The sequence below is a fragment of the Staurois parvus genome, unplaced genomic scaffold (genome assembly GCF_062004578.1).
Source record: "Staurois parvus isolate SC_StPar_1 unplaced genomic scaffold, SC_StPar_1.0 ptg000077l, whole genome shotgun sequence".
Lineage (NCBI taxonomy): Eukaryota > Metazoa > Chordata > Amphibia > Anura > Ranidae > Staurois > Staurois parvus.
The window spans coordinates 2,520,491-2,532,215 of record NW_028317873.1 but is presented as its reverse complement, the minus strand read 5'-3'; the positions used below and the strand labels follow the sequence as shown (position 1 = coordinate 2,532,215).

At 36.8% G+C, this 11,725-nt stretch overlaps 1 protein-coding gene across 1 annotated transcript; it reads left to right on the top strand.

Moving 5' to 3' along the window:
• The first annotated feature begins 821 nt into the window (after positions 1-821).
• Positions 822-10,082, top strand: IGFBP1 (insulin like growth factor binding protein 1). The gene is made up of 4 exons (XM_089669443.1): positions 822-1,545; positions 4,603-4,793; positions 6,010-6,138; positions 7,343-10,082. The coding sequence occupies exons 1-4, from the start codon at positions 1,185-1,187 to the stop codon at positions 7,472-7,474; spliced, it is 813 nt and encodes a 270-aa protein (XP_089525569.1). The 5' UTR covers positions 822-1,184; the 3' UTR covers positions 7,475-10,082.
• Positions 10,083-11,725: the final 1,643 nt, after the last annotated feature.

Here is an 11,725-nt window from a genome sequence, read left to right as displayed (position 1 = left end):
CTCGGGCGGGGAGGGGAAATGGGGCAGGGGTGTTGTTGGTCAGTGTCAGGCTCTCTCCATGGGGGGGACTAGTGTTGGTCAGTGACAGGCTCTCTATCTGCCGGGGATGGGAGGGCGATTTTTGTGTTTCCTAGGGCAGCACAAAACTTAAATACACCACTGCATACAGCAAGCAGATATTCTGACAGGTCTGCAGGAGACCTGCATGGCATCAGCGTTCTACTGATTGCTGGTGCAATGCTTTCCAGGTTCCTTTGGACAAAAATAATAATTGCACACTTTTTTAACTGCAAAAAAATGTGAATTGATTATTTTTGTCTAAAAGGAGAACCTCTCCTTTAACCAACTTTAAAACTTGTTTTTCTGTCTATATTATGTATTTGAATTCATGCCTTTTCTATTTATGCATATGTTGTATAATCATTTAGACTGATATGTTACGTTTTTTTTTTTTTTTCTTTTGCTTCATTGTACACCTGCTCTGAAGCCAGATCTTGACTATTATACATTAACACTTTGGTTACGTAGAAAGATTAGGAAAGAATTTGAAGTTGGCCAAAACAAGTTAGTATAGCCAACAGACGTCACATGTTTATTATCTTCTCATGCCACTTCAAACGCATCCTATTTGGGAAAAAAAAAAAAATAGTTTGAAATCAGTGCCCCTTGTTATCTCTAGAAGATGGAGCCTGTCATTGCCTGAAAAGGTGACTTTGGAACATTTCTAAAGAGGGGCTAAGGTTGATGGAATGTGATTTCCTTGTTATTCAGGAAGTTGTAAATCAAACTAAGTTTGTAACATTTTTTTTTTTCTCAGGCTTTGTTTTGACAACTGAACTTGCTGTGTGCAGATATAGGCAGTTAGGCGTCACTGTTAAGCAATAGAGTATAAAGGGAAGGTTACAGGGGGTGTAGTGACCACCCAAAGCAAAGACATTGCAGTCACAATCACAGTGTGTTTTACAAATAATTCCTCAGGGCTAATGATTAATCTCAGGTAAAACATTAATGTCCCATGCCCCCCGGCGATGCATTGTATATATGAAGAGCGGAGCTGACACACAAGTATTTAGGAAGCCTTCTTGACAGAGTTTCAGAGACTTCTCGTCACTTAGCTATACTACTGATCTTACACACAGCTTACAGACTAGAGTGTTCTGGGAGAAATATTTCTGAAGTAGCTAATGGCTAGAGAAATCAGTCCCTGTAGTTGGCTGTTAAAAGCCGCTCTGCTTTTTATGGCAGTAGTGATTTCAGTGACAGAACCGTTGCATTGTGCCCAGTGCACTGAAGAGAAGTTAGCTCTTTGCCCACAAGTACCTGCCGAGTGCCCAGAACTGGCACGAGAACCAGGCTGTGGATGCTGCTTGACTTGCGCACTAAAACGTGGGGAGCCTTGTGGGGTGTACACTGCTAGGTGTGGAAAGGCACTCAGTTGTCATGTAAAACCCGGAGAGCCCAGACCCCTCCAAGCACTTACAAGAGGACAAGGAATCTGCATGGATGCAGACGACTTACAGAAGCTGAGAAGTAGTGATGCTACAGGTGAGTTTACACAAGGTACAAATACTTGGAAATGATGTTTTGCAGATATATGTTTAGTATAAAAACTAGCCTCTGAATGTAATTGTCTGTTAATCCCGTCTTTTTATATAACTTTACATTTATTTTCTTAGCCTAATGAAATGACAACATAAAAAAAAAACTAAATTTTTTTTCTCTTTTCACTTAAATATATTGTATGCTACGATTTTACATGATGCAATGCATGTTAGGTACATTTCACGCGCAAATAGAAAATGTGACAAAGACAACATTCTAATATAAGATATGTCGTGTTAATATTTTTTGCTATAATAGTACTTTTTGGATGTAATATATTTTATAAATAATGCTTATTCATTTAATAACAATTTATTGGATCTAAGCACTGTAAGATGAGAAAAAACAACATTATTTAGTAGTATTATTATTATTATTATACAGTATTTATAAAGCGCCGATAGTTCGCTCAGCGCTGTACATTACAAAGGGGGACAGAACATGTGACAGAACAATAACAATACAATGCAAAACATGAGGGGATCGAGGGCCCTGCTCTTTCGAGCTTACAATCTAGGAAAAAACAAACTACATAAAAATATATACAGCATGTAGATATTTAAAAAAAAAATCTAAGCACTGTAAGATGAGAAAAAACAACATTATTTAGTAGTATTATTATTATTATACAGTATTTATAAAGCGCCGATAGTTCGCTCAGCGCTGTACATTACAAAGGGGGACAGAACATGTGACAGAACAATAACAATACAATACAATGCAAAACATGAGGGGATCGAGGGCCCTGCTCTTTCGAGTTTACAATCTAGGAAAAAACAAACTACATAAAAATATATACAGCATGTAGATATTTAAAAAAAAAAAATTGGCATGTATTACTAATTTTGCAAAAAGCAGCAGGATTTAGCATTTTTGTTAAATAGAAAAAACAAAACAAAGGAAAAATATATTTTATGTAAATGCAAGTAGAGGGACATAGAAAAAAAAAATCTGGAAATTCTTTAAATATACATCACAACACTTGAGGTATACCTATAGTGACTGTAAATTTGCGAAGATGACAATAATTATATAAAATCTATTTTGTTGATATATTTTGACAAATTTTAAAAAGAAACAATGTGCTGCCTTTTTCTCTCCCTAGCTGGGCTTCATTTTAATTTTACTGCATTTTGCCAGATAAAAAAATAAACATTTTTTCAATCTTTAATTATTACCTTTTTTCTTACACTTCATTTAGTTTTGAAAAAATTTCCATGTTAATATTTTAGAGATTGGATTAAAACCAGGTAATATTTTGCAGTACATGCATCAAAATCATCAAAATAAGTTCAAATGCATCAAAATTAGCAATTTTGTTAAAAGATAAATATTTCATCTGTTTTTTGACAGCTGTCTGCACTGTCTATAGCCTGATCATTACATACTTCGGATTTCTCAACACTGATGCTTGTTTTTTGACCTGTGTCCTACTTTGTTGCATCAGTGAGGTGAAAGATCAAGTTATGATAACAAGCCCCTTTCTACATGCATAGAGAAAACATGTCTAAATCATTGTTATTTTATATATATATATATATATATATATTTTTTTTTTTTTTTAATTTCCAACATATTGTAAAACCCTTTACTTAATAAAATACAGAAACACAATATCCTGTTTGTATGATCATACAGACTATCTGCATATCTTTAAATCAGATTACAAATTATATTATATTTCTCAATTTTAAAATTGTAAGAGCATACCTAAGGTAATAAAGCTGTCAAACTTCAAAGTATCAAGAACATCCTATTATAATAGTAATTAAATAATAGATTACAAGTAACAATTTTTTTTTTAAATATTTAACCTAATAAATCTATTGCATTGATCATGCATTTGATGTACAAACAAGAGAATATTTTGCTTGTGTGGAAGGAAGCCAGGAAATATTACAGACATTTCCTTTTACATACCGATTGAGGTTGCTTATTTTTAGACCTGGTAGGTTAACTGTTCTGTGTTGGAAACATTCTGTCTGTTTCATTTTAAAAAATACCAAAGTTTATGTACAGAAAAGGGTTTCACAATTTTGCTATTTGGGCATCACTAATAAGTAATTATTATTTTCCCGAACGACGGAAGATGCTTTGTAAGTATAAATTACAGAACTGCAAAGCATTAGCATCTAACATTGCCTATATATATATATACTAATAAGAAAAATAAAACTATGAACATTTGAAAAAGTGGTCAAAGCACATTTCTAAATGCAACGTAATGTGCTTAGGGAATTGTTATCCTGTGATAGAATACAATATTGGAGGTACAGGGTTGGCCAAAACTACAGAGGAAAATGATTTGGGGTGCTTTTATTTAAATTATTGGAAAATGAGCAAACAGTGTGGCCAAGCTGTGGGAAAAATGAAAAGAATCATCAGCAGGTGGAAAGATGTCCTGGTTCACCTATACAGATCTTTAGTTAGACCTCATTTAGAATACTGTTTCCAGTTTTGAAGACCTCATAAGGAACAAAAACGGTGAAAGATCTGAGAGGTGAAACATACTGAGAGACACTGAAGGAGCTTAATATATACGGTCTGGAGGAAAGAAGGGAAAGAGGGGATAGGATTAAATGCATTAAGGGTGTTTAGGGGGGCAGTATTTTAATACGAAGCTAACATCAATACCAGAACATGGGCACATAATCAAACTAGCAGAGAAATGTTCAAAACTGACCTTAAAAAGTATTTTTACTGGAAAATGAGTTGATGCTTAGAACAGATTTCCAGCAGAGACAGTGAGCCAGTTAACAGTAAGTTGATCTAAACATGCTTGGGATAACCGTAGATAACTGTAGATCTGCAAAAGGTTAAAATAAAAATGGTTAAAAAAGGGGGCATACTCAATGGACTACTTTGTCTTGTTCTGAGATCACTTGTCTATGTTTCTATGAAAGTGGTAGACATTTATATACATACATTTCATGGTATAACAGCTTACTATTAAGGCACACTGCATTATGTGTAATTGCTGTTTGTTGTGTCCTCTTTTAGAAATAAAGGACTACTCAGAACATGAAAATACTGCTCCAGAAGGAAGTGATCTTACACAAGATCAGCTCTCCCCATTCCTCCGATTGTTTCCTGATGGTTTGGATAAATTTGATGCCTGGAATGCAATTATGTATGAACGCATGAAGGCAAAAAAGCTTTTTGAGAGAAGAAAATCAAAGGACCAACCACAGGTAAGCTTTTAAAGATCACTACACCAAAGGCATTGTCTCATTCACACATTGTAGGCGTGAAAATCAGTTTGGAGGTGCATTCACACAATGTAGGTGTGAAGGAGCATAGTCATTTTTCACATTTTTCTGCAGGTCAGGTGTAGGTCAGCTCATTTATTTAATGAAATCTTTTCGAGAAATGCCCAAAAGAAGTTCCTGACTCTTTTTGAAATTGTGCCACACCAAAATGAATGGTGATTTTGCACCATGTGTTTTGGCATGCATGAAAAGCAATGTGGGGGGTGCATTAAGAATCAATGACACCACTGCGCGTCTGCAAAGGGCAGTGTGTTTCTGTGCACAAGTGAAAGCACGTGATTTTCTGCACATTCCCACAATGCAGAATTTGGAGTGTAATTTTACTGTGATAGAATATTATTATTCTGTCCTCCAGAGCCGTGGATAAGGGGGTACCACCTGTCCTCTTGTACGGGGCCGAGGCCAGCGGGGGGGGGGCAGGCAGCTGGGTGAATCAGATGTAGGCAGGCTGGTTGATGGCATGCCAGGTGGGCAATTGCTGCAACTGATCCCCTGTATGGCTCTCTCTGCAGCAGCTGAAAGCTGGCTTCTCCTTCTCCCACTTGCTTTCAACTGCTTCAGAGAGACCCATATAGGGGATCGGTTCTAGTAATTCCCCTGCATTGCACCCATCACCCTCCTTGTGCACCATACATTTTCCCCTGGTGCCCCCAAAGTGCTTCCGGCTTCCCTCTTCTTTCCACCGACAGCTACAAGCACACAAAAGGATTCTTCAGGATGGAGAGTGGGGGAAGGGTCCGGTAAACATGTCATATTTACCAGCCCCTTACTTTTCTGAATGAGCACAATGAGCGATCAACACTGATCTCTGACTGTGTTCATTCGTAACTGAAGCATGGGAAACTATGTTTTTTTTGGAGGGGAACCTGTCAGGTTGGCTGTATTGGGCTCCATGGTTTCTAACAGCAGCCCTGCCGTCCTCTGAACCGATGTCACTACAGGACACAGTAGTGATGTAGAGGCAGAAGATGGAATTACACTGTATAGAAGGGGACACAGCTATCTGACACTACTGGGGAGTTTGAAATAAGTAAGAGTCTGCAGAATGTCCTTCTTTGAAGGGAACATTTTTGGCCAACTTTGCTTAATGTAAGTTGACTGCTGCAGTTAACATCCATATTTTTCTGATTGTTTTTAGGGACCATGCCAAAAAGACCTTTACAAAGCAATGGACAGACTGGCAAAAGTTCAACAAAGAACTGGGGAAGACTTGTACAGGTTTCACATTCCCAACTGTAACAGGAATGGGTTTTACCACAGCAAACAGGTAACATTCTAATATTGTTCTGAATAAAAGTTAATGTATTCTGGTGTAACTGCTGGTAACATAACAATAGCTATAGCAGCAAACTCAGCTTGAGGCAAATTAAAAATCTAATGACACTGCTGTTGACACTGGCCCTGTACCCATTGTGATTTTTGCAGTCAAGAACAGCTGATGGCAGACATGTAGAAGACTTCAGAATTGTTAGTAGTAGTCACAGATCCCCCTTTGCAGGCAGTACAGAGAACCTGTTTAGCTGTCTTAGCAGTGTAGATTTATTGCCCCCCAGAGGTCCTGATCATCCCAGCCATAACCCATCATTAACCCTGTATGCCTAATGCCTAACGTTGGGTTGTGTGCAGAAGTATTAACAATTATGTCATAATATAAAAAATTGTGATAGTCATTATTACTGCTACTACAACTCTTGTCCTTGTTTTTGAACTTACTACTAGCCCACCTTTTTCAGCACTTGCTTGCTGTTGCAGTGGAATAGGTTTGTAAGGGCTTAAAAGTTACATTACGGCCCTGAGATCTGAGATGCTCAAAAAGAATGGTGAGCTACTGAGAACAGAGTGGTTAGCTAAAAAATGAAGGTTAAAAGTAAATTCCCCATCCCTTATAACATATTTTTATTATTATTATTATTATTATTATTATGAAGTATTTATAAAGCGCCAACAGTTCGCTCAGCGCTGTACATTACAAATGTCCACAGTACTGCTTCCTAGTAATGTACTGACATGGTAACAGCTATCCTGCTACCTCTCCTTGATAGAGACATACTTTATGTTAGGATCAAAGACAGTAAGAAGGTTGCTATGGGGCCCCATGATCTTTAGGTAAACCCGTGATATCAACTTTGCAAATTACTATATCAATTTACAGCAGTATACAGTCAGGTCCATAAATATTGGGACATCGACACAATTCTAACATTTTTGGCTCTATACACCACCACAATGGTTTTGCAATGAAACGAACAAGATGTGCTTTAACTGCAGACTGTCAGCTTTAATTTTAGGGTATTTACATCCAAATCAGGTGAACGGTGTAGGAATTACAACAGTTTGCATATGTGCCTCCCACTTGTTAAGGGACCAAAAGTAGTGGGATAGAATAATAATCATATTATTGTTAAAATAGTGATTATTTTAACTTTTACTAGGCAACTTGTACTGATTATGTTACTCTTTATTTTGTTTAGTGTGAGACTGCTTTAGATGGAGAACGTGGAAAATGCTGGTGTGTTTATCCAATAACTGGAAAGAAGATTCCAGGTTCTCCTGAAAACAGAGGCGACCTTAACTGCCAACAGTATCTGAATGCACAAGAATAGGTGCACTAATGATGTATATATTTTATGAACAACTACTGAACTATTTATTCAGAAGTATATTTTCCTGTCCCTTTTATATTATGTATTTTTCATACCTATTTATGAGCAAATATTATGGTCTAAAGATTTACACTATTTTTTAAAATAAATTAAAAATGTAAATCAAGCCACTTATTTAATGCATAAATTATATTTTTACTATGGTCTATTGATGATTTTTTTAATAATCAAAATTACAAAAATTAAAAATGTATTTTTTTATACGCACAAGCATGACTTTTTTCTGCAGTAACTCCTTTACCTTTTCATTTAATAATCCCTGCACTGAAATTTGCTTTATAATCCTGTCATGGTAGCTACTGTACATTTTCAGACTGTGGAATGGAATTATTTTTTTTTCCTATAGACTCTGTGGTTACAAAGACATTCTTTTGAAAATAAGTAAGAACTCTGTTCAAAACACGAAAAATGTATTGTTCAAATAGCTTATCATGAGCAACAAATTTTAGCTGTTATTTCAGCTTTGGCTAATACCTCAAACTTTATCTATAAAATAATTACATATTTGGTTTGAAAAAAGATACAAGTCTATCATTTTCATCCAATAAAAAAAAAAATTAAACAGAATAAATAAAAAGCAAAAAAAGCTCTATAAAGCATGGCCAATTTTGCTCCAGCAAGAGCAAAGAATGAATTCTTTCCTCCACCAGAAGGCAATCAAATGTTCCCTGGATGAACAAGCCTCGGGTGGTATTACGTATCAATGTTAATATCCAGTTATATTTTGTGTGTTTAGGAATGCACCCATCTCCTTTTTAAAACATCTAATAATTTAACTATTTATTATTATTTTTATAATACATTTTATTATTATTTATTAACTATTGAGCCAATCAGAACTAGTTATTGAGTCTATTCCACATTTTCATAGCTCTTACTGGGAAACAGCTTTTCTGTAAATGGAGGTTAAATCTCTTTTTCCTCCAGCTCTAAAGATTGTCTCCTTGTCCTTTCTGATGACCTTATAATGAATAACTCTACATCAAGTTCGCAATATGGACCACTTATGGTCATACATGGTGCACTTTCTCCAGTTCCCCGATATCCTTTTTGTGATCAGGTGCCCAAAACTAAACTACATATTCCAGATGAGGTCTTCCTAATTCTTTGTACAGGGGCAAAATTATGCTTTCCGATGCTATGTAGACGTACTTTCACTATCCTTATATACAATACAATGCAAGAACTGCTGGTCTTGCAATGTAGGTGATGACTTTAGAATGCTCGAGAATAGAAAAGCCTTTGGGTTTGGTTTTGCAGCCGGGAGGAAGTCTTCAAGAGCCAAGACTGTAGTAAGAATTAGTGCTTATTCCTCTCAATCTAGACTAACTAAGCATTCAACCCTTGCAGTTGGGTGGTGTGTGTGTGTGGGGGGGGGACTGCAAGGGTATACTGCTGCCCAGAGTTGGGTTTTTAAGACTTTCCCACAAGTAAAATATCTTGTTCAATTGACCTGGAGAGTACAGTTTGTCAGACAAATTCCATTAATACTTGAATGCGTACAGTTGCTGCTTTTGGGAGAACAATGTTAATTTGAATTGGTAATTGTGTTACAATTAAACCTAATTATCAGTTTATGAAAGGACAATTCTAATATTGTTTTCCTTAACATATTATACATAAAATATCACTTCCAATTAATGGAAATAGTAAAGAGAAATGTATTCATTTATTGAGCACCTAAATTTATTAGCAGGCGTTGAGAACAAATGTTGCTGATAATTATTTGGATATATAATGATAAATTATAATTACAATATGGGGTCTGATTTGCCAAATGAGTAATTTTTACACATGCCTGAAAGTACACTCCCATACAAAATAACACTTCCTACAGTAATGATAACATTTGTCTTTGAGTATTGGCAAGATAAAACTTGTATAGATATTTTTAAAATTTAATTTACTTGGAAAGTGTAAGGAAAGTAAATGCCATGAACAGTAAATGCTATCATTTTCTGTTTTTTTAAAACATATTTTATATATTTTATCTCTTGTTTTATTATAATACCTCTTCAATGCAATACTACATTTTGAAAATGGTTTGTAAAAATGTATAATCATTTTTATGTCATTCCAAAGAACCATGGTTTAGCTATATGAAGTTCTTTGAGCTGGCATAAAAACGTCTCTGTTTAATAAACCTCCCTGACAAAAAATATTACAAACCTTGAGTTTTGTTGCTGCATATACTGTTGTGGTTTGAATGTATAATATTATTTCTCTGCATAATAACCCCAATTTCTGAAAGCAAAATCTATATTTGTGTATATATGTTTTATGTTGACCATGGTTTAGGACAAAATATACTGAAATGAATCATTTTTCTACATGTACAAACTTGGTTGGTTATTTGACATTCAGTCAAGTAACACTTATTGCTGCTACTTTTATATATTTTATCAATAGAAATGTATTTTATGTTGACACAGTGCTGCTAATAAATTCTTGTTCTTCTTTTAATAAGTTATTGTTACCAGTTTGATCAATGTATGTTCATTTTGTAGAATGCTTAAGTGATAATAAATATATTTCACATTAAGGAAAATACTGTGCCTCCCTTTACTCATAAAAAGTGTGTTGATTTATCTTCAATGTATTTGCCAACCACAAACCACAATCCACATACAGTACCCACATTGCAGAGGTAAGGCAGTTGTTATGCCGAACAAGAAGTATAATCACAATGCCAGGTTTCAGAGACAAAATGAAAACAGTTCACACACATTGGCTGGAGAGCATGCAAACAGTTTGTTTAGTGCCCAAGGCAGCAATTTAAGAGAGAGAGAAATGAGTCATTTTTTTCTAACAAAAACAATTAAGGTATAATATTACAAACACGTCAGCCCTAAATATTGTAGCGACTCACTGTCTCTTAAGCAGACATATTTCCTTAGCCACTGTGTCAGAGAAAAAAAATTAAGTATATTTTGTTTAGAATAAAGAAGCTTTAATTTATTATGTCACAGTCAACAGCCAGAAATATTATACAGACATGCAGCATGCCATGTAAGTGTTTCTACCTTAGTGAAAACAGAGACAGAAAGACCAAGCAAGTTTTATCCTCCTAAAATATAAATTAGAGTGTGCTTTTTCAAAACAGTAAACCAGAAAAACTGAACTGATTAGCAATTGGACAGTATAAACTTATTTACTAAGATTCCATTTCAAAGGGAATTCCAGCAGACCTGACCTGGGATAAACAAATCACAATATCTTTATTTCTCAGACCATATACAGTACCTAAATAGTTATAAACATTTGATGCAGACTTCTTGAAGCCTTGTTGCTTTTCCACTTTCCCATAGTGAGTGAGCAGGCAGATTACATGTGGAAAAGAAAATTACCAAAAAAACTGTATCACCAGATTGTCAGGCAGGCAGCTCGTTGATGGCATTGTTGCACACCACCATTCCTGTGCCTGCTCTTTCAGAGCATAAATAATCTCTGTCCCAGTGTGGCTACTGCCCCCTAAGCATTCTGGCTGTAGCACTCACTTTTAGCCTAAGCTGTATTATAGTGTTATGGACCGGCCGGCGGTAGCCTCTAGCGCTCCACAGACCGGGATTCCCCAAGGCACGGAATCTAAGCCCCGACCTGCTTGTTCACCAGAGACCCTGATGGTGGGGATGGACTTGGAGCAGGCCGAAACCAGGTCGCAGCCCCTGGGTGCAACCAGCTGTGGTAGAAGCACTCGCCAGTGGTATGTAGCAGGTGAGAGCCTGATGTGAGGAGGCGGGGTGAGCGAAGTCAGACAGACCAGGTCGATAACAGTGGAGGCAGGACGGTACAAGCGGCAGGCAGAAGGATAAACAGGTCACAGGCCAGGTTCAGTAACGGAGATCAAACGTGCAGGATTAGACAGGAGAATAATCAGACAAGCCAGGGATCAGGGCAGGAGACAGTCAATGAATCAGGGTCAGGCAGGGTCGGCAACAAGGCAATCTCTCAGGAACACAGGATACAGGAAAAGACCATACGGCAACTTGAGCACAGACAGAGCCTGTTTAAATATGGCACCCTGTGCCCTCATTGGTGCCAGATGCGCATCCACGATCGCGAGTGCGCATGTGCGACCGCCGCGGCCGCCCAGGTCCTAGTGCACGCAAGCTAATACGCCCCGGCATACCGCGCATGCGCAGACCCACGCGCTGCGGTAAAGCCTGGGGTCCCTGACATATAGTATCTTGA

Bases quoted from the DNA above. Each gene is read 5' to 3' on its own strand.
- IGFBP1 (XM_089669443.1), top strand. From the start codon at position 1,185: ATGGCTAGAGAAATCAGTCCCTGTAGTTGGCTGTTAAAAGCCGCTCTG. The intron at 4,794-6,009 runs GTAAGCTTTTAA...GATTGTTTTTAG, and splicing joins AATCAAAGGACCAACCACAG to GGACCATGCCAAAAAGACCT. The intron at 6,139-7,342 runs GTAACATTCTAA...TATTTTGTTTAG, and splicing joins GGTTTTACCACAGCAAACAG to TGTGAGACTGCTTTAGATGG.